Source organism: Lissotriton helveticus, chromosome 7 (assembly GCF_964261635.1).
Source record: "Lissotriton helveticus chromosome 7, aLisHel1.1, whole genome shotgun sequence".
Classification (NCBI taxonomy): domain Eukaryota; kingdom Metazoa; phylum Chordata; class Amphibia; order Caudata; family Salamandridae; genus Lissotriton; species Lissotriton helveticus.
In genome coordinates this window covers 1,263,329,023-1,263,355,563 of record NC_136068.1, presented here as the reverse complement: position 1 = coordinate 1,263,355,563, position 26,541 = coordinate 1,263,329,023, and the positions used below count along the sequence as shown (strand labels likewise).

Sequence of the window (26,541 nt, the reverse complement as noted above, 5' to 3'; positions counted from 1 at the left end):
ATTAATTGGATGGCGGGAGCTGCTTTTTTATGTTTTACAAAGCAGGGATAGTTACCAGTTCTTTCAAGAAAGTAATTTAATTAACAGGCAAAATACAGGCTTAAAAATTGCATTTTATGTAAGTTCTAACTGCCTGTTCTGTAACTCTGTGCTGAGGAGCACTGTCATTCTGTGCGCTCGCTTGAAATATAATTGTAGTCCTTCTTCTTCATACATTACACATATCTTGTAGTTAACTATATTGCACTTTTGCCATGCTCTACTTACTTTCGCACACATTATAACTCATGACCATGTTGTGGTAAAAATTGAAGCTACCGTATGTAAACGGGTAAGATTTCACTGTGATAAGTGAAGCGGTGGCCTTATATTCAGACGTAAGCTCCCATATTTGTTGAGGACGCACAACCTCTTATGGATAGGCACTACGCCTACTATTTGAGCCAATTTTAACACCGCTTAGAAGTTGTTGTGTTACTACTACTTGATACTTTGCCTGATGAAGCCTACTCAGGGTGAAACGCGTTGGCTGCACGAGTTGGTGTTTTACTTCAATAATTTGAAAATAAAAAAGAAACAACAGAGATACTGAAGACCCCTGATCTCTTTCTGTGGAATCACAATTGTTGTTTACTTACCTGTCATTTGGGCTTGCCTCTCCGAACTTTGTTTATTTGTGTTACTTAAAACTTTTTTGGGTCTCTTGGCAGAGGATCCTGGAGGTGGGCATCCAGACAAAAATTTTGGGGGAGATTGTTGAGTATTACTAGGTGGCTTGAAAGTTGTTACTGCTTTAATCATCCATTGCTGCCTTTTCTGTATATACTGTAAGTATATATAAGGTGAGTGTATGTGACGGACCATGTCATGAGTGATGTAATATGTGAGATCATAAGCAGTGCATTGCAGGGACATAAGTTATATTTAGCTCAGGTAACTAGAACTGCTGGATTTCAATAGTTTTGTACGAGCGAAATCTGAGCCTAAACTATTATGTCCCTGTAACCTTTGCTTTTTCAGTGAATTTCTAAGGTATATTTTTAATTCTATTTCCTAACTATAGCATTCCTGTAATCTTTGTTTTTTCAGTAGATTTCTATGGTTTTTTAAACTTTTTATCCCAAGTGTAACCTGTCACTCTTAAGAGTGGGTGTGTGAGGGTCTGTGAGTGGGTTTGTTAGTACCTGTGTGAGTGGGTGTGTGAGTGCCAGTGTGTGTCTGTGAGTGGGTCTGTGAGTGCCTGTGTGGGTCTATGAGTTGGACTGTGAGTCCTCAGGTCATACAAATCTCAAAGCGTTGAAAATATATTGCACGCTTGTTCCGGACTGCAGTGCAAAATGTAAATCTAGACAGTTGCACCAAAATACTGCAGTCACTAATTCAAATTATCATAAGTGCATTGGAAATTTGATGATTTGAATTGGTGACTGCGGGGTTTTGGTGCATCTAACTATGATTTACATTTCACACTGCAGTCTGAAGAAACGTGCAATATATTTTCAACGTGCTCTCTGGGATGTGTATCACCTAAGGACTACAGAGTCACATGGTAGTCTGTCTTTAAAAGTATGTGGTCACTTTGTATTGGAGAATTGCTCACAGGTGCTCCATTCGTGAGGGATGGAACTCACTTATTTATACCGTAGACCCTACAGCAGGAGGAAGGGCACTCACTGGGTCAATAACTGGAAATTATTGATGTTAAATGAGCAGACGCGTTTCAATGACTTTGCCTTCCTCAATGCTCATGGTAAAAAGACACATGCCATTGCAGTTTCTTATAAATTTCATCAAGCTGCTCTCCGATGGAGGTGCAACATTAGGCAATGGAAGAGGAACTAGCCTTAATAGTCAAATACTCATGTTTTTACGGCCGCCATATTAGCACGTCCATCAATCATAAATGCTCAATGGCATGAAATTCTGTTTTCTGTAAAGTTCTCATTTAATGCATCAATCACTTAATAGCTATTGTCAATATGTAAATATTAAATAACACACCATTTAATTTTTATATTACATGTTAATAGGTTAATCACAATTCCTCCTACTAAAAATAAAACCCTAGATGGGCTTACCAAAGATTCTCAAGGGTGCAGTTTTGTACCATGACAGGGGTCGGAACAAAAACATTTACAAATCAACTCTGAGACATTACCACCAGCAGATCCGGAACACCAAGGGACAGCCTTGCAGATCGCATCAAAGCCGGCACAAACAGAAGCAAGCAAATCTTTGCGATCGTCAAAATTTTCATCACACCTCCAGACACCCCCAGCAACATCATCACCTTATGAGACACCTACAACTAACTCTCAAAATTCTTCTGTAAAGAAATCTCCTCCATACATGGCAACTTCAATTCTGAACTGGACCCCGCCTTCCTCACACCTCAGCTTCCCATCGCAGCTGAAAAATGAATGATGACCATGTAGCTTCTCATCACCACTGATAAGACTGCAGCTACCATGAAGTCCATCCACCCACTTAGGGTCCCATCGGACCCCTGCCCCACTACACCTTCACCAAAGGATTCCTGTCAATCAGTGAAGCACTGACACGCATCCTCAACCCCTCCATTGATTCATACACTTTCCCGAACACTTGGAAACATGCCATATCGCTCTCCTGTTCAAGAAACCATCAATTGACCCATTCATGCTCACCAACTACAGCCCTGCTTCCCTCCTACCATACCTGGCATATTTCTTGGAGAAGCTCGTCAATAACAGTAGACTGTTTTTGAGGGGGTGACAGTCCCTCCTCGAGACAACATCTGTGATCGTCCTGCTTAGGTCGTGTATCCTCGATTCGAGGTCCCTCTGCTCAGCCTCAATTTCCAAGCATGGGACAACGCCCCCCCCTCCCCTCCGACCTGATCTACCTGTACACCTGAGGCTGCCACACCCTGGGCTGCTGAAGGCATCCCCTCAGTTGTGTAGAATACACCTGCCTTTTTCATTAGCTGGCATCAAGAAAGCCGTGAAACCTTCCAATGTTGTTTGAGCAGTCATTGTTGCTAGATGCCAAATGCCAACTGGATATCAAAGTTAAAATTATGGAGGGGCACCCAAGGACGCACCTGTGTCCACAAGGCACACCTACGCCTAGCTTGGTCGCATGTGCTGCTGTGGGGATCTTGCTTACACTGAGACTCGAAGAGTTTTACTCACGCTGGCCTGTTTCCAGCTGGAGAGTAGAAGCTGAAGATAGCAGAAAAGAGGCAGGTGGCACGGACTTCATCACAGGCTTCATTTAATTGCCTTGGTGTGAAAAGCGCCTAATCATACACAGACGCTTGTAGGGGGAATAACTCATGAGCTTTATTAATCAAGTACGTGACCTAAAGACCTCAGCCACAGCTCGTCTCAAGGTCGGCTTCAAACTGTCCCCGGCGCTCGCCTTGGAACGCTGGTCGCGGTGACATTCTAAGTGATGTCACCGCGAGCAGCTCCATTACATGCGGAGCCGCCGGGGGGGAACAACGGAGGTGGAAGATACCACACATCCCCCTCCCTTGTGGGAAGAACAATGGGAATGAACAGAAGATAAAAGCATAGAGTGAAACATATCATTGCATGAGCCTGAATGTAACATACAAGAAATCATATCATGACATATTGATCCAAATGTCTGGGGGGTCTGGTCACTCTCCTGTTAGACCTACCAACAGGGTGTGAGACTGGCAACGGCCTCCTAACAATTGGACGGTTGCTACCTCCCACATCACTTTTCCTGGAAGATACCACACTTGGTCACAGACTAAAGCTGTCAGGCTGAACTCTGGGCACCGAGGAGGGTAATTAACTTGATCTCGACTGAAACTGACAAGATAGTTGCGCTGGTTTGCTCTTACTCATTCCGGGGAGTTTTTGGAGCTGAACAAGTTCTGAACTGGATAAGCTACAAGCCCCCTTAGCCGCCTTCACCGCTCCGACAAAGCGCTTACGCTGACGTCTGCCGAGAGTTTCTGACCAAAACCGGACAAGGGGCTTGCAAAAAGTCACTGCAGACTGGCTGAGCAAATACACGAGGAACACCTGTTGGGTCTCCCTTAAATTGCGGAAAGTAAAAGTGGCAGTTTTGTGTAGCACACAATCAGCTTGTTCACGCTTTAACAGCAAATTCTTCTTGGCTGAACTAACACCAAACAATATGCTAACCACATTCATAGCTTAAGTTGCATCCTGAAAGAAATTGTTTCAGACATCAGCAAAAACGGATGAATATGCTGCACGTGGTTTCTTTTTATGTTGCCTACTGGTTAGGAAGAAGCCAGTGTAAGGGAGCCTTGTGCTAGAGAGGGAGAGAGCACAGAACTGCTGACCAAAGCGCTTGTTACCTTCGTTAGTCACAGCCCTGCTCGTCTTTCAATGACTCCATGGACCGGTGGACGCAATTATCTTAACGGCTATCCTCCATTTTATGTCACAGTCTGCCCAAGCATGGCTTCTTTAGTGTCTGGTATTTCTGGACTTGCAGGCCTCGGTAGCGCTCTCCATTAGGGTGGCTTCCCGTTCAATTCACTACTTACAGCGAAAGCTTTATTTTCTCACACCAACCCAAGCACAATTTCTGAGATTTGCTTTGCTCTTTCTTAAGTTTTATACATTGATTGAACTGCTCTTTATATGTAATCCTGATAAAAACAAGCATTTGCAGTGCACTATGTCTCACATTTCAGATACTTTGAGCTATTTATATAACTACGGGGAGGAAGTCAGTCTAATGAATTGACCAAAAAAAAAAAAAATGTTCAAAATAAACTGCTCATCAGGTCAGGATAGCTTGCCCAAACACTGGCATGAGGAAAGTCTCCATCAGCCCACCCATTTGGCAGAGCTTCGTCATCTGGAACACTACGAGAGAGGGGTCAGGTATAGCCAATGTTGCTCTAGGGCTAACACGTATGGAAACTTGACCACATACTCTCAGAGGTTCTCAGCCACAGTATTTGTTCAAAATATGAGACCACTGATGGAGTGCAGTGCAAATGAAAAGTGTATGTGCAATAAAAATGACTAAAAGGACAAAAATATGTTTATTAAGTATTGTCCTAATGCCATAAATAAAAACCGCCTGATAGTATTCAATTCAATTTAGCTTTATTCGATTTTAGTGCAAAAAATCATAAAAGCATACAGATTAAAAAGCAGTTGTTAAATAAAACATACATACAATAATACATAATATCTGCATATTAAGAAGAGAAACTTTTGCCAGCCCATGCGAGTAAGTGTCTTAATTGTAATATACCATGCACAGTTCAGAATTTGATCAACCATCAATTTAATAAGGGTTCCAGTACTTAGAGCTGTGGAGAAATAAGTCTTGACGGGTATAAGTAGGAAAACTTCTGTCTGTCAACATGTTACACCCTGCCTTTAGAGTGGTTGTGGGGGACCGAGACATTCTAGGATAAAAGTCATGCAAATCCCAAACGGAGATTGGACTGTCTCCCACTTGAGGTGCGCAAGTGCGCAGGTACGGGACAATATATCTTTGCCTAAATCTTACAAGCACCAAATCGCCAGCGATATCTTTATGGAGGGAACCCAGCCAACTCACCCTTCTTACACTCATTATTGTACCCAGAAGATTGGGTGGCAGGGGTCTATTGTTGGTCAACCAAAATTTGACCTTGTTCAACAAGTCAAGTTGTCTCTCAATTTTCCCTAAAGGAAGTGCTGGTACTCCCGCGAGGACACACACGAAAGGAGCTGCCTCCGGGGGAAGTTGGATGGGAGTGACTTTGTTATAGTGTTCTCTAGGAACTTCAAGGTGCGAGAAGGTAGGTGTAGGGGGGGTTCTGCGAAGTATTTGGACTGGTACATTGGGGACTATTGGTTGGGTTAAGACCCTTTTACCATGAATAGTTGGCTTTGGGTACTTCGAAAAGGTAGATGGATCGGAACATTTGGATGCTACAGTATTTGAACTAGCTGGCAAGGTGGGCTTGGTGGACTTTATGGTTTCTTCTAAACCCTTCAGCCTGTCCCCTAGTAAAGTAATTTTATCTAGCAGTGGTGTTATGATAGAGGTGACCAATTGTTCGATCAAAGATAATAGCTCTACCTGTGTAGAGGATGGTAGGACAACTTGTTTGTCAGCAAACTCAGATATCGAAGAGGGGTTGCTGACAGGAAGTGTAGGGCTTAGGCACAGTGTTTGAGGTTTAGGTTGATTCCCTATGTTGTTAACCTCGTTACATTTCCTTATAACGAATGAGGGATCAGAATTGGCGAGCCTTTGGGTATTTTGGATAACATCTTGTTTAGATGGTGGGAGGGGTTGCAGAGAACTGGGAGTGTCGGATAATGCGCAGAAGCTTACAACAGGAAGCGGTGAATCCACTAAAACGTGTGAGGTTTTACATAGAAAATTTAGCTCATCTAACCATGAGAATGCTTGGTCAGCGTCTACTGATTGTGAGGTCTCAGATGGCATTGTAATAATTTTAAGGCCTGGGTCAGAGTCAAGATCAGTAGATAAAACACCACGTAGGTGTTCTTTACCTCATCCAAGCATATAGTCACGAAATCAGGGGGGGGGGCCCCGTCCCGTCCTCCTCAGGTCCGCCGAGGGCCACAGAGGGCCCGCCCTTTGCCCGGGCTTCGCTCCCGCGTGCTACCGCGCAGCGGTCTCCCCAAAGAGTTAAGTAGAGGTAGGGCGGGGGCGTGACCGGCAGGGAGAGCGGCCTCAGCTGTTACGAGCAGGGACTCCTGGTCAATTGAGTCCCTGCCAAGCTGCTCGCAGCCCTGCCGGTGCAAAGAAGCACAGTTTTGGTCAATCACAAAGAGCCCCACAGAGGCAAGGAGTTCGATTTTTCAAAGGTCCCACGAGGTCCCACGGAGATCAGCAGCAACAGGTAGGGGCCTCAGACAGTCCGTAGGGCGCTCCCCTCCACAGAGTTTCCCGTTGTCAAAGCAGGCAGGGCAGATTATAACAGGGCGGGGGCGTGACCGGCAGGGAGAGCGGCCTCAGCTGTTACGAGCAGGGACTCCTGGTCAATTGAGTCCCTGCCAAGCTGCTCGCAGCCCTGCCGGTGCAAAGAAGCACAGTTTTGGTCAATCACAAAGAGCCCCACAGAGGCAAGGAGTTCGATTTTTCAAAGGTCCCACGAGGTCCCACGGAGATCAGCAGCAACAGGTAGGGGCCTCAGACAGTCCGTAGGGCGCTCCCCTCCACAGAGTTTCCCGTTGTCAAAGCAGGCAGGGCAGATTATAACAGGGCGGGGGCGTGACCGGCAGGGAGAGCGGCCTCAGCTGTTACGAGCAGGGACTCCTGGTCAATTGAGTCCCTGCCAAGCTGCTCGCAGCCCTGCCGGTGCAAAGAAGCACAGTTTTGGTCAATCACAAAGAGCCCCACAGAGGCAAGGAGTTCGATTTTTCAAAGGTCCCACGAGGTCCCACGGAGATCAGCAGCAACAGGTAGGGGCCTCAGACAGTCCGTAGGGCGCTCCCCTCCACAGAGTTTCCCCATAGTATTGAAAAAATTAACTATCTCCTGGAAAAGAGTGAGGTCGACATGTTTCAGCCGTATGTCGTAAATGACAATGCCTTTTATTTATGTGGTTGGAAAAGCTGCAAGCGGTGTATAAACATGCCCTTTGTACTTTTAGTCCTTGCTTACAAAAAGGAAGGCTGGCAGTAAAAGAGGAATAGTTACTGCCAGTGTTGCTTCTTGTAAGCAACAACTGTAAGTACAAAGTGCGTATTTACGCACTGCTTGCAGGTTTGTAAAATACATAAGTAAAAGCATTGGTATTTACAATGCCAATAGCTCAAACTCTTGCAAATGCGAGACCTATTGCATTGCAAATGCTTGTTTGAATGGGATTTCAGCCACCTCAGAACAATACTGATCTAAACCAAGAGAGTGTTTTACTAAAACTCCAATGCAAGCCAAGCACTTGCCATTCCAATGTGGCAACCACAAATGCCAGGCCCCTCTTGAACTATTTCAAGCCTAAGGCTCTCTTTCGGTTAGAAAAACGTCTTTACAAAAGAAGGAGCAAAAAAACGCAAAAAGCAGAGGTCTGCTGGCTTCTGAAATGATAGATTCCTGAAAATGTAGCAGTTTAGGGCATGGCACCTGGCTATTCATGTATAATATCTCTCTTTTTTCCTACAGTACCAAGATACTGCATTTAAGGGTGCACCATATAAATGCACTTAAAATAACTTGGTTTCTTCCACCTCCAATGTTGGTAAGGCATACTGGCTACTAGTTTCTAGCATGATGCCGGCTGACTTCAGATTAGCTTTATGCTGTCTCAGACAATCACATGAATAAGAATAGGGACCCCCTCCCAAATATACTTTAAGGTCAGAGAGTTGAGAGGTAAAATAACCAGAAACAAGGAAGGAACTCCCTCTTGACCTATATCCACTTTATCATTGGGGAAAGCCTCCAATAACACGGGCATACATAAACCACATCTTCAACTATATACGTTTTTTATTCATTTTTATTTTTAAAGTTTTTTTTGTTATTCAAAAATTCATATTTTCTTTTTTCTTATTTGAAAACAGGTAGTTCTTCACTGTATTTCATGTGATTTTCTTTAAATACATATACAAAAATTCATATTGTAAATACAAAATCAGAATAAATAGACATATCTTTTTTTTTAAATAACGAAACAGTAGTTATAACCCAGGACGAGAAGCACAAACACGACACATCCACTCTATCACACAAACTAGTCATACATCACTCTACTACAACTGAAAAAACACCCCGTTGTTTTACACCAGTTTGTCCACTGTACAACCAAAGGTTAGATCTAATTAGAAGAGAGGGCCAACGCGTTTCAGTGGAAAAACTGCAATGGAAACCACCTTCATCAGGGCCAGCCAGGGGCAATTGCAAAGAGTGTCTCGCAACCTGGAGTAAGTGTCTCTTTATTAAAATGTAATATTCCAACATGCCAATATGCTGCAGCTTCACTCCTTAGCTACAGGCCAAGGATTTTAGGACATTTTCATTAGCTGCCCAAGGACAGAGGCTTCACAACGGACCTTCCCATTCAAAGGACTGTAATCGAGCCAATCAAAGCAGTACTATGTGCTCCTGTAGAGTATCAGCTTGAGAAGGTTTCAACAGAATGCAATTTCTCTTACGAACAGAACACCTTTCATATATATTTCAAGGGAGATCCCGATATACTTCTTTTTTCCGCTGCCCAGATGTAATGTATTGCTGTACGAATCCTGTAGTTGTCTGATGCTTCTCTACAGACACTACAGACACTGTAGCTCTGGTAGGAATTTGTAAATGGAATGCCTGTTTGAAAGTGTTCAGATACGTCCCAGAGCTACTCCAGCATACCAGACAATCACACCATACCACCTCTTCAACATGTGGGGTAAAGTGTTGATGTTTCTTTCTGAATTTAAAGTTATGATTCAGAGGGATGATCTTTGAGCCCTTAGCCTTCTCTACATCCCACTTGTAGGCTATAAAGGCTTCATCTCTTAGTACCACCTCTCAACAGCAACTGCTTCACTGACTCCCCTTCGCCATTTCTTACATAAGAGAATCCGCAGATGTCAGTTGACTGACTGAACCATGGGACTTCATAGGAAGTAGCTGTTTTCCATGCCATCAGTGTCACCAGGCATGTAATAGAATGATTAAGATGCTGGTGAAAGGCGCGTAGATAGCTGAAAGCCAACAGTTGCCAATAGAGACTGGGGATCTCTCCTGGAGGTGTGTCCATCTCGGAGGCTTCAGAATAGTCTTTTTTTCAGACACACTATTCACCTTGATGCCTTTACCTAGAAGGGTGGCTGACTGTTCTTGAATAAGATGTGTTTTTCAAATGATCTATTTTCTGTTGCTTTCATCTCTGCCACCGTCCAGAGGGGTGTTTGGCAGCACATAAAATGCAGCTTCATGGACAGGTTAGGTTTTTATGCAGAAAGACATTATCCTTTCCAAGAGCTGTCCAGGACCTCCAATGGCAGATAGTACAGATGATACAGATACTTGCAGTAGTTTGTAGTTCATGGAGGTTTGTAATCCAGGATCTTTGTGCCACATATTTTCCACTTGCACAACCAAGCCAGTGGGTTACACTTTCATTTCAGAAGCTGTCATAGATTACCAGTCAGAAAAGTGTACCCACATTATGAGGGATGAAAGACAGATTTTAGTAAGTTATTACAAAGCAATAAAAGCCAAAACAATATTGTAACACTTTGAATATGTCACAAAACGTTAAGATTTGTGGTTCTTTTTCTCTGGCGTCGCTTTTATGACCTTCCAGGTGACTTTCCATTATCTTTGGAGAATCTCACTAGGTTTAGCTGCTGTTTATCTCATGGTTTATGACTTCACCTCATCCCTAATGCACAAATCAGTACCAATAATGTTATATTAAAATACAAGCAGTTTCTTACACCATTGGGTACCATAGTGCTAGACAGCGCACCCGAGCTGCTAGCATTATCACTCACCCCCCTACCACCACCATTCCCCCCCCACCACCACCATTTCATGAGGTCTCAGTCCTTTCCTTGAATCACAACATGCAGGGACTCATTGTCTATCTCTCCTCAGCAAATGTGTCCTTTTAGGTGTTTGTAAATGTTAACCAGTGATCCATTTTTCACCTTGGTTGGGAGGTTGACATTGGGTTTAAGGTTATCCAGCTGCATCCGCGCACTGTTGTGCGTGACTGCTGCTGCTGCGTGCCATCATTCATTCTGCTATCTATGCCATACTCTTCACTGGCATTTCCATCCTCTCCTGTTTCCAGGTGTTGCTTCCTTATCCTTCACCGTTAATCATAGACCTCCTGGAGGCAGGACCTCTTTTCTACCATACCTATTGCCGGTGTGCTTTGTTCTCTATGCTTGACTTTCTCCTGGGATGTCACTCAGAATTTGATCAGATCTGTACTTGGGCAGCTATACAGGGAGTTCAGAGACAGATGATGGCACTAAATCTACTGTTCCATTGAGAGGAGTTCAGTATTTTGTTGGCACGTCAGAGGGTGCCTGTCTCAATGAGGGTTCCTTTCATAATGTTAGGAGTGGGATGAAAGAAGAGCTGACTCAATTTAATGATTATTACTTGTATGTAATTGGGCATTATGTAGGTGTGTGCTAATGCTTACAAAGCTGAAAAATATTACTCTCTGTTAAGGGTGTTAGCTGTGAATTAGCAAAGCCATGATTCATGGGAATTGATACTCTCTGAAATCAGTTCTTCTACAAAGAGCCGTTGGACAAGCATTTAGTTTGCGCAATGAGGATTCTCCCTTTTTTATGTACATCATTAATCTGTCCTTTCAGGAGTAGAGAAGCAGGGTGAAAATTCACTCCTGCACCATTGGTCACAGCTGCCTGTGATGTGATTGTCTGTTACTAGTTGATACAAGGTAAGGAGGTTTGGAGACTGAAGCTCTGCAGGGGAACCCTTGTGTAGCCCCCTAATTTCCCTATAAACTTTGTGAGTTTTCAAGAGTGTAAACATTTTTAATTTAGAGGTGGCTTGGGAAAAATTGATGGTGTGCGGAATGATCAAGAGCACTCCAAGTCAGCCCTATTCCTTGTGCTTGAGCGCAGACATCTGTTTGCATCTTCACTATGATAGCCCCAGAATGCCTACTTAACTAGAGTTTGATTGAAGACCTAGTCAGTACTCTACAGGGAGAGCTAGTAAATGTTTCAGAATGTTCTGGAGGTATGTACAAACTGATGTGGAAGGTTCCTGTTCTGCATTTCTTCCAAAGCTCTGATCTATTGGAGAAATCACAATAGTATATTTGTAAACACAGACACTTCTCGTGTTTTCGTCAGGGTGGTGGCAGCTCCTGGCGTCACTGGGCGCTTACGAGGCTAAGGAACTACAGTGAGCTCTGTGTTGGCTCTTCCCACTCGCTACTTCTGTATGCTGCATCTGCTGATCCTGGCGCGCTGCACGATTAGGTGCAGGCGCCTTGTACTTTTTATATTGCTGTTATTTTTAACATTCTGCATATGCTGATCCTGGCGCGCTGTACGATCAGGTGCAGGCGCCTTGTATTTTTTTAAATTGCTGTTATCCTTTGACACTCTGCATTACTGTGGGCTTACCATCTCTTGTGGCTGCACACGCCCCGGTCCATCGCGGCTCCTCTGCCGTTGCTTGGAGGGCGGCTCTTCCCCCACGGCTCTCTGTGCCGCTCGGGCGGAAAGCGGGTGCCATCTTGGGAGAGCCTGAAGGACACGGAGACCAGACTAGGCGGTCTAGTTGTCCGAGGCTCTCCCGCATAAAGCGCACATGTGTTTCCAGAAGCGCAGCGGACGAGTGCAGCAGGCGTGCCGAAGGCGCACCGAATTTGCGCCAAAGTTAAGCCCGTCTGCGCCCGTCCGTGGCCGACCGGGGCTAGGGGCACATCACCACGCTCGTCTTTTAACATACTCTTCAGCGCAATTGCGTTCTCTCCAAAATTACTGGTTGCTCAATTCTGAGACACTGTCTCGTGTTCAGGCCCTTGGTATTGCTCACCCCTTGCCTCCCCTGTCCCTCACAAAGGCCCCTCACCCTTTCACGATGGTGTATTTTCCGTGTCCCTCCATCCCCACTTCCTCTCCCACCACCTCTGTTCTCCTTTTGAACACAAGGTCCGCTGTAAAGCACCAACTTGAAATATTCAGCCTTTTGGATTCTAACTCACCAGATCTGTTGTTCTTAACTGAAACATGGTATCGCCCGGACTCCTTACCCAGCGTCCTGGCGGCCCTCCCGCCCCACTACTTTGTACTCCGTGCTGACCGACCGGAGGGGAAGGCGGTGGCGGGGTCGCCCTGATTGCTCGCGAGGGACTCCACTTTCAGACACTTGCATCGCCCGCGATACCAGCAGCAGACAGCCTTGTAGTGCGTTCTGTCTCCTTTAAGATTCCAATTACATGTGTGTTAATGTACCGGCCACCTCAGCTATCCCCTGGTTTTCTTCCTGCCATTCAGGACTTGCTGGCCACCATGGCAGTTAACAGTGCCTCAGTCCTAGTCTTGGGAGATTTTAATTTTTGGCCTAATGATCCTGCCGAAGATACAATATCCAAAGACTTTACCCAATTGCTGCTCAGTCTTAATTTTACTCAGCACGTCCATGTGCCCACTCACAACCGGGGCCACACTCTTGATCAGATATGGACATTAAATATTCCGATTTCCGCTCCTATCATTGCACCCTGCACATGGTCTGACCATTCCCTGCTTGCCTTCTCCTTGGATCTTAGTATCACAAAAACACCTCTTTTCCCCAAAAACACCTGGGCAAGGAGCTGGAATCGAGTCGATATTCCGTCTCTGTGTGGCTCATTAACTACCACCTGCCCAGATCTGTCGGGTTTGGCTCTACACTCTCAAGTAACCACCTTAGAGCGCTGGTTTACCAGAACCTGCGACCTGGTGGCCCCTCTGAAGCGGGTTACCATCAACCGCACCCATAATGCCAACAAGTGGTTCAACAATGGCCTCAAAGCCAAGATACTGGAGGTGCGACAGGCTGAACGAGCCTGGAGGCTAGCATACTGCCCGACCCACAGACAACACTATATTACCATCCTTAGTGAATACAAAAAAGACATCTTAATAGCCAAGACAGAGTACTTCTCGGGGCGTATTCTAGCTGCGGAAAGCCAGCCGCGTGAGATTTTTGCCACCGTCCACGAGCTGGCCTCATCGGATAGAACTCTGCCTAAGATCCCCCCTTCTCAGGCCCTATGTGACTCACTCAATGCGTTTTTTATTGAGAAAGTAGTTCACATTAAGGCTAATATCCCTCCCCCCTCGTCCACCTACACTGATCCCCAACCGCCAGGCAATAACCTGTTTCTTACACACATCCCTGCACTGACTAGAGAATCCCTTCTCCCCCTACTTAAGCTTGTCAAGTCAGGTTCCCCAGCTGACATTTGCCCGGCGCGCATTCTCTGTCAGATTTTTTCAGACTGCTCATCTCCTGTCCTCACTCTCCTGAATGATTCCCTCACGCATGGCATTGTCCCTGTCCCTTTCAAAACCGCTACAATCATTCCCATATTTAAAAAAAACGGGGCGGACCCAGCCTCCCTGGCAAACTATCGCCCTATATCCCTTCTCCCGTTTCTGGGAAAGGTTGCTGAGTCCCATGTCACCCAGGTGCTCAGCTCTTTTATAGAAGATAGTAACTACCTTGCACCCTGCCAGGCGGGTTTCCGTCCTCGGCATTCCACCGAAAAGGTGGTCATTTCGGTCATGGATCAACTCAGGGAGGGGTTCGAGACCAACACCCCCCAGGCCCTTGTCCTCCTGGACTTGTCCGCCGCCTTTGACACGGTTGACCATTCCATTCTCTTATCCTGTGTCGAGGCGGCGGGCATAGGGGGACCGATATTGGCCTGGCTCGGCTCCTTCCTGTCTGACCGTACGCAAGCTGTCCATCTGGCCGAGTTCTCTGCCTCGCCTCGCAGGGTGCAATGCGGTGTCCCTCAGGGTTCCTCCCTCTCCCCTCTTTTGTTCAACCTTTATATTTTTCCCCTTATTTTTGCGCTGCAACAAATGGAGGTCACAGTGTATAACTACGCTGATGACCTCCAACTCATTTTTAATCTGTCCCCCCTTACATCAGGTATCACTAGCTTCCAGTTCATTATGCTGTTTATCCGGGATTGGATAAATGCAAACCACCTTAAACTCAACCCGGATAAAACAGAGCTGGTTTTGACTGGTGGCAGTGGTAACCCTTGGTCCCCCTCGTTTTGGCCCCCTTCTCTAGGTTTACCCCCCACCCCATCACACTCAGTCAAAACCCTTGGCATTATACTCAATCATCATTTGACACTTCACTCCCACATTAGTTCTGTTGTCTCCTCCTGTTTCTTTACCCTGCGTACCATTAGGAAAATATCTCGGTTTTTTTTTCCTCTGCACTTAAACTGATCCTAATGGCTATGGTCCTATCTAAGATCGATTATGGAAATATCATTTATAATGGTGTCCCCGCTTACGCACTCCAACGCCTCCAACTGGTGCAGTACCAAGCAGCACGCCTGGTATACGGCCTATCCAAATCCCACCATTCCTCTCCCTTGCTTATTGCTCTACACTGGCTCCCTATCAAACAACGGGCCCTGTTTAAACTGGGATGCCTTACTTTTCAGGCCCGTGCGGGCACGGCTCCCGCCTTTATAAATTCGGCCATTACTAACTACTGCCCTCCTAGAGACCTCTGCTCGTCCACCAAATCTTTTCTGGTAATCCCTCGTTTTAAGAAACTAAGATCGGGAGGTCAGAAATTTTCGGTCCTTGCTCCTACCTTCTGGAACGCACTCCCGTCCCCTGTTAGACTTTCATCCTCCTACATGGAGTTTCGCAAGGCCCTTAAAACTTTTTTGTTTCAGCAAACGTTCAGCTCCTAGTCTGCTGTGCCTTTCTTGCCCAGTAATATAACCCCCAGTGCCAAGAAACTGCATAGTGTACGTGCGCTCTACAAATTCTTATAAATTCAAATTCTCCCAATTTTGATTGTACATAACCTTAAAGTTCTTGTTGTGGTAGCTGACAAAATATATTTGACTATGTTTTAATGCAGAAAGAGGCATAAAAGTAAGGTAAAACCCAGCAGGAACAAGAGAAATTAAACTGTCCTTTCTCTCCCTGTTCTTTGTATATTTATCTGGCAATTCCTGTTTATGTTTCCTTCTTTAAGGAGTTATGGCAGGATCGGTATGTCCTCCTGAAGTCATGAAGAAGGTGATAAACAGTCTCCACATGAAAGAGATTGTGGTAAGTCTCTGATATCTATGGTTTGCATCTGTCTGTGGGCTTCTTACTTTTTTATTGTACTTCTAAGAAGTTCAGTTTTGCAAAAATGATCTTCAACAGGTTTTATACTATTTCTATCATGTAGATAAGTCTTTTATGTAGAACGTCTGTAGTCCAACTAAGTGCATATAATTCTTCTGTGATGATGAAAGAGGTTTCTTAAGTGGTGATTAGCTAGAGTGGCTATGTCTCAGCAGAGAAAACATCATCTCCTGATGGAGTCAATCATAGCATTCTCAGACGTCTCTTTCCTGTCTATACTTTACTTACATTAAACCCTAAACCAGCAATGTACCAGCGTGTTCCTAGAATTGGCACATATTATGCCATAAATGTTAAAGTTAAACTGGACACTGAGATAAGAGAGACTGTTAAAAAAAGACTACACTCAAAATCAAAAGAGGCAAAAGAGAGAGGGGAAACTACAACACAGTGCTATAAAAAACAACCTTAAAGATGTACCACTGTTGTTGAAGTGTAAAGAGCACCGAACTTAATTGATGAGCACAAGGGTATTGAATTTGATTAAATATCTACTTGTCCAAAGGACGGAATGATTAAAAAATGTACTCATCCTGTAAAAAGTCAATGTATGCCTTTTGGTGACATGCAGTAAGGTGACAAATTATGGCAACATTTTCATTATGTGAAAACACTGACAGTATGCTCTCTCTGAGAGCTTATTACGCCAGAGCTCATATTATATCTGTCAAGACTCTGATGTTGCTACCTTTACACAAATATACATATAAGACTGTAAGTATGAAGGAAGCTGTAGTTCCAGCGTTGGAATGCCTTGTGACTGTGTGCATACCCACAAACTTAAATATTTAGGTATATTTACCAACTCCTCAAAAGTAGAAAATGTTTGAATTTTACTCTGGACAAGGGCAGAAATAAAACTTTTTCCAGGGTGGGGAAATAAGTGGGCTTAGAGAAAGTGAAGGGACAGTGAATTAGCATTCACTCAACCGATTTTACCATAAGCAAAAGTATGTTTGAATAATTCCTCATGCAAAAATGTAACTCTATGACAGGACCGGTTGGAGGGATTTGCATTTGAGTTCTTTACTTCCATATTCAAGTAGCGTTACCAGCAGATTTAAAAAAACTCAAGACAACATGAAAGAACTACAAGTCACTGAGACATGAGCGCCCTCCACTATGTTCATCAATTTTCCTCCATAACCTTGGTCTTTTCTCTGAGTGGTTTTCTTTTCTTCTTGCTTTGGTGGCAGTTAATTAGTTCTGGGAGGTCTGGTTGTTATTGCATTTTGTCTGTTAACCTGCTTTGGTTTCTGGTTCCATGACCTGCGTGTCACAAGTCTTTCCCTGCAGCGCCACGTGAGCATGGTGTTTATTCTTTGTGGGAGGAATGGTTCTCCAAGCACCATAGGGCACCGTCGAGCAGGACCTTCTATGTGCCACTGATGCATGAGGCATAGAGTTGGCAGATGGCTCAGAGTGTTGCTGTGCACCCACATTTCTCCATAGAGAACTTTAGTAATAGTTTCAATTTTCTTTCTATTCTATAAAATGGAAGGCCTTAGATAGTTTAGTGCAATACAGACTTAGTGACCAGTGGCACACACCTCTCCTACTCCTCTTCTGGCCTGATGCTACTTGTCTGAGGGGTGTACTGTTGGTAAAACTCCTCCTTTTTCTGCTTGATATCAGCTTAACTGGATTCCATGATGATGGTTTTTATTACTCTGATAAGACTCTCCCAGCGGCCCTTGCCTCCTGATTGAGGCCCTACAATCCCAGGGCAGGCTACTAATACTCCTGTCAACATACCATTCTGAACTCCTCTGTTGGCTGAAACAAAGGCCTAGAGGGCAAAAGAAGGCCACCATAATGCTTTTAGTGTTTGCAAACCAAGTTTTGGAGACCGCTGGGAATTCCCTTCCCCTTATCACTGTGGACCAATGGGTTGACACAGTGTTGAAAACAGTGTTGAAAATTGAGGTTCCTGGTTGGCAGAATATATGCGAAAAACTTAAGGCACTAAGAGGAGGGTTGCTCCTCACATGTCCGAAGGGCAGAGAGGAACTCTCTGGTGGGAGTACGCCCTCCCTGGGTGAACTTGTAATCACAAAAGGTACCCAACTATATGTTGAGATAACATTAAATAACCCTAGGGAGATGATTGATGAAGTGACCTAGATGTTACCCACTGGGTTGTGGAAAAGGAAAAAAATCCTAGCTGCTCCTTTTGAATAAATAAAGATACACTTATCTTTAATGTTAAGGATCTTGTTCGTTCTTCTCCATCTACAAAGACAAAAGCGGAGAAAAAAGACAAAACAAAACACAACAACTTTTTTTTGCAATCATCGTTGTATCCTCACGGTGCTTACAAAATTCACCCATGCTCATCCGTTTTTCTGGGTGATTTAAGCCATCAGTCCTAAAAAGTGTCAGCTGCACACTCCTTCCTGTTATCTTGTGTCAATATCAGTATTGTGATAAGTTTGTGATGTATACCGTGTAGTGGCAATATACATCGCATTCTATCCTTATTCAGTACTAGTGTACAAATAAGTGCTTGAAAAATATCGGCATGCCTTTCACTTCTACCCACGCCAAAGTTAAAACACTAAAATCCATTGTGCATGCATACTTTATGTCAGCCGCGGCCCGTGGAGTTAGTTGCGGTGGGGCAGAGAGGCGGGGAGGGGTAGGGTGGCTGGTGCTAAAAACGGCATATGGATAATTAGAGGTAAGTAAACAATTTAATTAATAAAACAAATTTCGTAGCATGCCCTGCATCGCAAAATGCGATGCAGCGCGCGCTATGAAATTGTTATTTCATGATTCATGCCATTTATATACTATGTGTGATTTAAATAATTCCAAGGTATTGAATCATTTTAGCCCTTCTCTTGGGTTCTCAAGCGGTAATCCCACTATTGTTTGTGTACGAGAAGTCTCTTACCCAGATTGCCACCTCCATTTATCTGTTCAATCACTGTCCAGCTAAGCTCATTATCTGAATGGTTCTTTTCCAGATAATGGGACGTGAGTTTTGTTGATGTCATTGCCCGCCTGATTGTATGGCGGTACTCGCTCATGCGGACCTTGCTTTTTCTGTTGGTCATTCCCACGTACATCAATTTGCATGGGCAAGTAATGACATACATCACATGTTGTGAGTTACAATTTGTGTGTGCTCTTTGTTCCCACGGATAACCTAAGCCTAGGTCAATTTCTTTTGTATGTTTGGTGTAAGGGCATACCACACAATTCCCACAGGGGTAGTGGCCCCTAGCAGGAGGTTGGTTACACAGTATTAAAAGGGAATTGGGTTTTGGTCTGAACTCATCCGTATGTACCAAGGAATCGCGCAAGCTTCTGTTTCTCTTAAAGGAGAACATTTGTTTCGCAAAAGTTAATGTGTTTGAAGTTAGGATAGGACATTTCTTATTAATGATCTTTTTAATCTCATTTGATGATGAATTGTATGTTGTGACACATATCAATAAATTGGTTTCTGATTTCTGGTTGGTCTCGAGAAGAGCTGACCTAGGTGTTTTCCTTGTGGGGACACGCACAGTCCTATTCAGGTGCAAGTGTCAGCTCCTCCCTTCCAATCTGTATCAGGAAGGCCCATCAGCCTGGTGATGGGCGATCAGGATGCAAATGTCACACCCTAGCTCCCTTGGTGTGACTGTCTAGGGGGATAGCACAAAGCCCAGCTATCACCCAACCCAGATGCGTATTCAGAGGCACAGAATAGTTATAGTAAGAAAATGATAAGTTTTCCGAAAGTGGCATTTTCAGACTTACAATTTAAAATCCTATTTCACCATGAGTTGTGATTTTAAATTGACAGAGACACCAAACTCCAAATCTCTATCTTTTCCCAATTGGAAATTACACTTTAAAGAGGTTTTAAGGCAAACCCAATGTTAACATATGGGAGTGCTAGGCCTTGCAGTAGTGAAAAACGAATGTAACTTTCTTTGCTACCAGTACATGTCCCACCTTTTAAATACACTGCACTGTGCACATAGGGCTGTCTAGGACCTACTTTAGGGATGACTTGTGTGTAAAAAAAGGGAAGGGTTGGGCCTGGCAAGTAGGTTAACTTGCCATGTCGAAATGAAGTTTAAAACTACACAAACAGGCTATGCAGTGGCAGGCTTGAGACATGTTTACAGGGTTACTGAAGTGGGTGGCACAATCCGTACTACAGGCCCACTAGTAGCATTTAATTTACAGGCCCTGGGCACCTAGACTGCATTTTACTAGGGGCTTATAAGTAAGGCAAATATGCCAAACGCTTGTAAACCAATATACCATGTTTAAAGTATAGAGCACAAGCACTTTAGCACTGGTTAGCAGTGGTAAAGTGCCCAGATTCCCAAAGCCAACACAAATGAGGTCAGAAAAAAGGGGAGGAGAAAGGCAAAAGGTTTGGGGGTGAACCTGCAGAAAACTCAATTTCCAACTCGCAGGTTAAGACACAGGGGCCTCTGATGAAGAATCTGGCCTCAGAACACCACTTGCAGCCTTATTTGCCCTGTAAGCATCCTAGACTAGTGAACCCAGATGCTAATCCTGCCAAGGATTCCAATATATTGGAGTGAGAAGACCTATTCCAATCTTAGGTTGTCTCCGCACCCCTCCAGAGAGAAACTTCACCCAATACAGGGCACGCAAATTGAGGAAACCTCTCCATAAGGTGCTTAGGGCGGCCTACGGTCAATGTGCCATTGACCTTCTCTAAAGGGGCAGGTTCTGGCCACTCCTGAAATTGATGGCAAGATACAGACTTTTCTCTTCATGTTCTTCAAGGATCCCAAGCAAGGGATCAACAGGTGGATGTGTTGACATACTATACTATAGAATTTGTAAAGCGCATGAAAACCCGAAGGGATCCCAGCTCTAGTTCAAAGAGGATGCATCATACAGAACAGGGAAGATATCTAGGGGCAGTTACTGATTAAAGAGCCAAGTTTTAAGAGCTTTTTTGTCACTCGGATATCTAGAGGGAGGGAATTCCACAGCTTAGCTGCATTGAAACTGAAGGACCGTCCTCCACTTCTAACTCTTTTCACAATTGGGGCAGTCCCCAATTGGAGGTTTGAAGATCGAAGTGGTCTATTGGGCATGCAGGGAGTGGCAAACTGACCTAAAATTGGTGGGCCTTGTCCATGTAAAGCATGGGGGAAATCCATAGTGACTTGAATTCTATTCTTTGGATGAAGGGGAGCAAGTGCAGGTCTCTCAAGTCCCGTCTAACTGACGGTGATCTTGGGAGTCGAAGTAGCGCGCATTCGACTGCATTTAGCACGACTTGAAGTTTCTGAATCACTCCTTTGGGAGACCCCAACTACATTGAGTTGCCATAGTCTAAGTGGGAAAGAACAAGGGCCTGTACCACTGCCCGTCTTGAGTTCTGTGGAAGCAAAAGCCGAATCTTACGTAACATCTTCAACCCTCCAAAGCAGCTCGCAGATATTTTGGTGGCCTGGGCTTCCATTGTTAAAGTGTTTCTAGTCACATCCCTAGATTGTTTATGACCACCTTAGAAACGGCGGGGGGGGCCAAGGCTAGAATGCCAGCCCAGGACTTGTTGAGTGGTGAGGTTGTTTCCAAGAATCATTAATTCTGTGTTAGCTCCATTAAGCTTAAAGCACAACTTGTTCATCCAGCTGGCCACCTGCTCCAGGCTAGGTCCAAGGGTGGAAGAGAAAAGGATCGGAGTCTGGGGCAAGGGAGAAGACCAGCTGGCTGTCATCTGCATAGGAAACTATAGAGATTCCATAGGGCAGGTATATATTAGAAAGTGTTGAACTGAGTGAGGACCCCTGACGGACACCACAAATGACAGACAAAGTTTCCAATGAGTAATCTTTATCAAGGACCTGGATTGTTTGTTCCTTCAGAAAGGAACTCACCGAGTCCAGGGCTTTTCTAGCAATTGTGGCCTTGCCAACCTGTGGTCAACAGTGTCAAAGGTTGCACTAAGATCCAAAAATATGATAGCCACCATAGCTTCTCAATCCCATCTCCTTTTAGCCTCATCAAACACAGCCAGAAGACCACTTTCTGTGCTGTGTTTGGGCAAGAAGCCCATTTGTGTGTGGTTATGTTATGTTATGTTATTTATACTTATAAAGTGCACTGCTACCCTGAGGTGTCCTGGCGCTGAGTACTGGTGACCTGGGAAGCATCGAGCCGCTTAGTGAGAAAAAAAACATGTTTTTAAGCCCCTCCGAAAAGAAAGGAGGTCTGGAGCATTTCTAAGGTGGAACGGGAGTTCATTCCAAGCCCTGGAGGAGCAGTGAATAAAACTTCTACTTCCCCAGTTAGTTTTCTTTAAGATGGAAGTTTGAATTAGTTTAGAGCTTGAGGAACGCAAGGTTCTACTTGGGATGTACCATGACAGTCTGGTTTTTAAAAACTCCGGACCAATCCCATTTAGCACCTTGAAGACAGCACATAGAGCTTTAAAGCGTGATCTAAGTGGGACTGGGAGCCAGTGCAGTTTCTTAAGTTCTTCCCTGACCGAAGCAAACCTGGGTGTTCCCGTCAGCAATCTCGCTGCAGCTTTCTGGACTAATTGCAACTTGTTCATATGTTGTTTCTGAACATTAAGGTAGAGACTGTTACAATAGTCCGGGCGGGACATAATGAGTGCAGTGACGGCCGTCCTTAGGTTGCTTGCCGACAGAAAGAACTTATTTTTTTTAATTATTCTAAGGACCATGAAACATGATGACGTCACCTGATACACTTGGTCCCCCATGGTAAGTTTGTTATCTATCATGACTCCTAAATTCTTGGCTTTCCTGGAGGGTGTAGGGCACGGTCCCAGATCCACCGGACACCTATCCGGTGTCCAGACCTGGGAACAATTGGACGACATCCAGGTGGAAATGGAGCACATGCAGTTATGGAACCGGTCTCCCGCTTCCCTTTCCGCTCCCTCCGTCAGCGATAACACAATTTGTGTGTCATCAGAATAGGAGGTGAGCTGGAACCCAAATGACCGGATGACATTGGCCAGGGGTGCCACATAGATATTAAAAAGCGTAGGGCTCAAGGCTGAGCCCTGGGACACCCCACATGGAAGCGTGAAGGGTTCAGAGATGTTGCCATCTAGGTCTACCGACTGAGACCTGTCAGACAGAAAAGAATGTAACAATTCCCATGCTGATCCCTTCATGCCAATATCAGAGAGTCGGTTCAACAAAACGTTGTGGTGGACCGTATCAAAGGCTGTGGATAGGTCAAGGAGGCGTTTCCTCCCCTATCCACGGCTTCTCTGATTTCCTCAGTTGATTTAATTAGAGCCAGCTCCGTGCTGTGAAAAGCTCTAAACCCATATTGTGATGGGTCCAGCGCATTATTAACAGAGATGAAGTCGCTAAGTTGGCTGTTTAATTCTTTTTCCAGTAGTTTAGCTGGTAATGGGAGCCTGGAAATAGGCCAAATATTATTCGGGTCCTTAGGGTCCAAGGATTGCTTCTTAAGAAGAGGAAGCTCGGAAGCCTTTTTCCAATTTTTTGGAAAACCGCATTGAGAAAAAGGGTCAGTGCCGTTCCCACAATTTCAGGAATTTGCTTAACAATTTCAGCAGGACACGGGTCACTAGGGGCACCTGATTTAATAGTATGCAGCAGTTTGACCACATCAACTTCCTCCATTGAGGTGAAGTGATCCAATACTTCTGCCGTCGCATCTGAGTTTCCTGCTACTATTAACTTAAAATCATTCTGATTACCATTGAGCCGACTAACAAGTGAGTTAAAGATCGTTTCTATCTCGTTTAAAAAAAAAACGCTATTATATTACAAAACTCCACATCACCCTGTTTTTTCGGAGTAGTAGGTTTAGCTAATTTGGAAATGGTTTTAAACAGTTCTTTAGAATTGGATTCGGCCATGGTTATTTGAACCGAGAAGTACTCTTTTTTTTTTATACCTAGCAATACAAATTTTATAATTTTCCTTCTCGGCTTCGGCGTAAAATTTCCGCCAGTTCCTTTCTGCATGTTTACAGACCAACTTCTTGGCCCTAAGCTCCTCTGAATACCAGGGGGCAGTTGGGGCTTCCCGCTTCGGAGTCCATTTCTTAAGAGGAACAAGCTGATCACAAGCATCCGAAAGCCACTTGTTATAGGTGGCCGTGGCCTCCTCCACATCCGGGGGCAACAGACAAAGTTAATTTTTCAGGACAGTTCCCAGCCTCTCCACATCCAGATTGCCCCAAGATCTAGTTTCGATCTCTTGAATCGATCTCTGACCAGGGAAATCAGTGAACACTTTAGTTAAAATTTGATTGCTCAATGATTAGACCACGAGATCGGATGAACCACGATTTCATCTATATCTTTCTTATTAGAGTAAATACCATTTAAGGTGTGACCTTTTTCATGAGTCGGCACCCTTACCAATTGTTCCAGGCCTCCAGCGCCCATGACCTGAAGATTCTTTCTTTGTAACAGTTCGGTTCAACCTAGACGTGTCAGCGTCATTGGGGTTTTCGAGATAGAAGTTGAAATCCCCCAGCACCGAGAAGGTTTTCAAAAAACGGTCCTTCTTCCAACAACATATCCAGGGACTCCAGAAAGCCACCTCTAGAGCCCGGAGGATGATATATGAGAAACCCTTTAAAGGGTCTATGAGAACCAGAGTAAAAGTCAAATGCTAGGGCCTCACAAGCCAGATTGGAGGCTGGGGCAAACTTGGGAGACAGTGATTCATGATATATAATAGCAAGCCCTCGACCCTTTTTGTTAGGCCGATCCAGTGTATGACAGAAAAAACCTGGCGGTGTGGCTTTCACCAGATCAGGGCCAGAGCTACTGTCGGTCCAGGTCTCGGTGATAAAGGCCAGTTTGATGTTACAATCCTCCAGGATCGCGCAAACCAAACTATGTTTTACTAAGGATCTTGCATTGAACATTTGGTGCAAAATGTAGTTAGCTTCCAGGAAATCTGATATACATTTGTTGACATATTTTTCTGCCACTTTGCTAAGAACAGGGAGCAGTGAGATAGGGTGATAATTTCCTAAACAATCGGGGTCTCGGGTGTGCTTCTTTTAGGTCAGCTCTAACCATCTCATGGTTCCAGGATAGGGCCACAGTACCCATTTCCAAGGAAAGATTAATCGTGTCTAGCAAAGTGGGGAAGATGATTTCAGGCTCCAGAGCAAGGATTCTCAGGGATGCCGGATCCATCGGGGATCCTGACTTGATTTCCTGAACAGGGTGGTGAACTCATACAGGGAAAGGGAAGTAAACTGGGAGAGCATAGGGAGATGTCTCTCCTTACTTTATTTAACAAAATGTTACCACTTTCATTGAGCACATTAAACTAACAATAAATGTCATGAATTGTAGTATTGAAGTAGGTGGCTAAAGTATTGTGTTATAATGATTCATTGTGCTATGTACAACTGCTTATGCATGTGGATTCTGGTCTCCATGGTAATGTCTTGTGTGAGGCAGTTGGAGACTGGAGAGCTGACAGGCTGACAGAGAAAGTAAGTGGTGCTACCTGAAGCCAATAAACGTCTTAAAAAGATTACCCAGTGTCTGTCTCCTTAACATATTGCATCTAATGTTGGGTTCCAACAGGATTTTTGACATTTTGTACATTTATGTCGGAGAATTAAGGGCTTCGTTAATTCTCACTTCAAAATATGAGGCCCGAGCTTGTCGAATTTTATTGTGATATATCCTTACTCTGTCTCGATAAAATGTTTTTTTATTTTCTCCATAATTTGTTCTCCATGCTTTTTCTGCAATCTTGCAACTTTTTTTAACTTTCTAAAATGAGGGGTGTGCCATAATGAATACTTGTTCTTGGGTTTGTGAATTACGTTTTTTGGGACCACCATTCTGAGATCATATTATTGGCAACTTAGGGTTTGAGTCTTGATCAGGTGATGTTAGGCTCAGAGTGTATCTCCAGCTATCCTGGTTAAGCTTAGACCATGTCATACTTCTGTCACCTTATGCTAAGGGAATAGGTTTGACATATTGGGTCCTCATGCTAAAATCTTTAACATGGTTGAAGAGGCCAAGAAATCGGGAGATGTAATTTCCCCCGAAATCTTTCCTGATTGGGCATAGAGGGCTATTTGGTTTCTCTGCAATGTCAACTGGCCCATATTGATTGAACACTGGTGGAGCTCTCACCTATAGAGGCTGGCATAATAGCTTTTTCAAGGAGCCTTTCTGTAAGGAACCGAGCAGATTCTCCACGGCTTTCACTTCCCTGGTGTGCATTGAAGTGGGTCTTTGCCGAAGTGCTTTACCTTGGCCGGCAGAAGTAGAGGGTGCTCGGCCAGCCTCCCATTTATGCTGGGCTCCCTGAGTGCAGCCTTTCAGAGGATTTGACCAGTTCCAGGAACAGGCCATGTTTAAAACCTTCTTCCCCTCCAGAGGTGGTTGAAACAGAGCCTGGGATGCCTTCACAGGAGCGTGCAACACCCTAGCCAGTGTTACAGGTGAGAATTATCCTCTGTTCCTATGTAACACTATGGGAAAGGCTGGTGGAGTTCCTTCTGGGCAGCTTTCACTTGGGATGCATAGGATGGCAGGCTGTTGCAGGTTTTTTCCACAGAGTTCTACAGTGTCTGAAAACAAGAACTTGGCCACAGCCTCTCTTCTTTTTAGGAGGGACAGAGTGTGGAGGTGGATACAGAAATCACAAGTTTGGAGTCTATTTTCTTTATTTTTTAGTCCACGATAGGCTTCCTCTATCCAACTGTA

The 26,541-nt window shown here is 44.5% G+C and overlaps 1 protein-coding gene across 1 annotated transcript in view; it reads left to right on the top strand.

Annotated features, from left to right (window-relative positions):
- The window catches only part of ACSF2 (acyl-CoA synthetase family member 2), a 795,127-nt gene that overhangs the window by 505,739 nt on the left and 262,847 nt on the right, over positions 1–26,541 (top strand). The window contains exon 10 of the mRNA XM_078654457.1: positions 15,691–15,767. Within this exon, the coding sequence (XP_078510583.1) occupies positions 15,691–15,767 (77 nt within the window). The remainder of the gene's footprint in view (positions 1–15,690; positions 15,768–26,541) is intronic.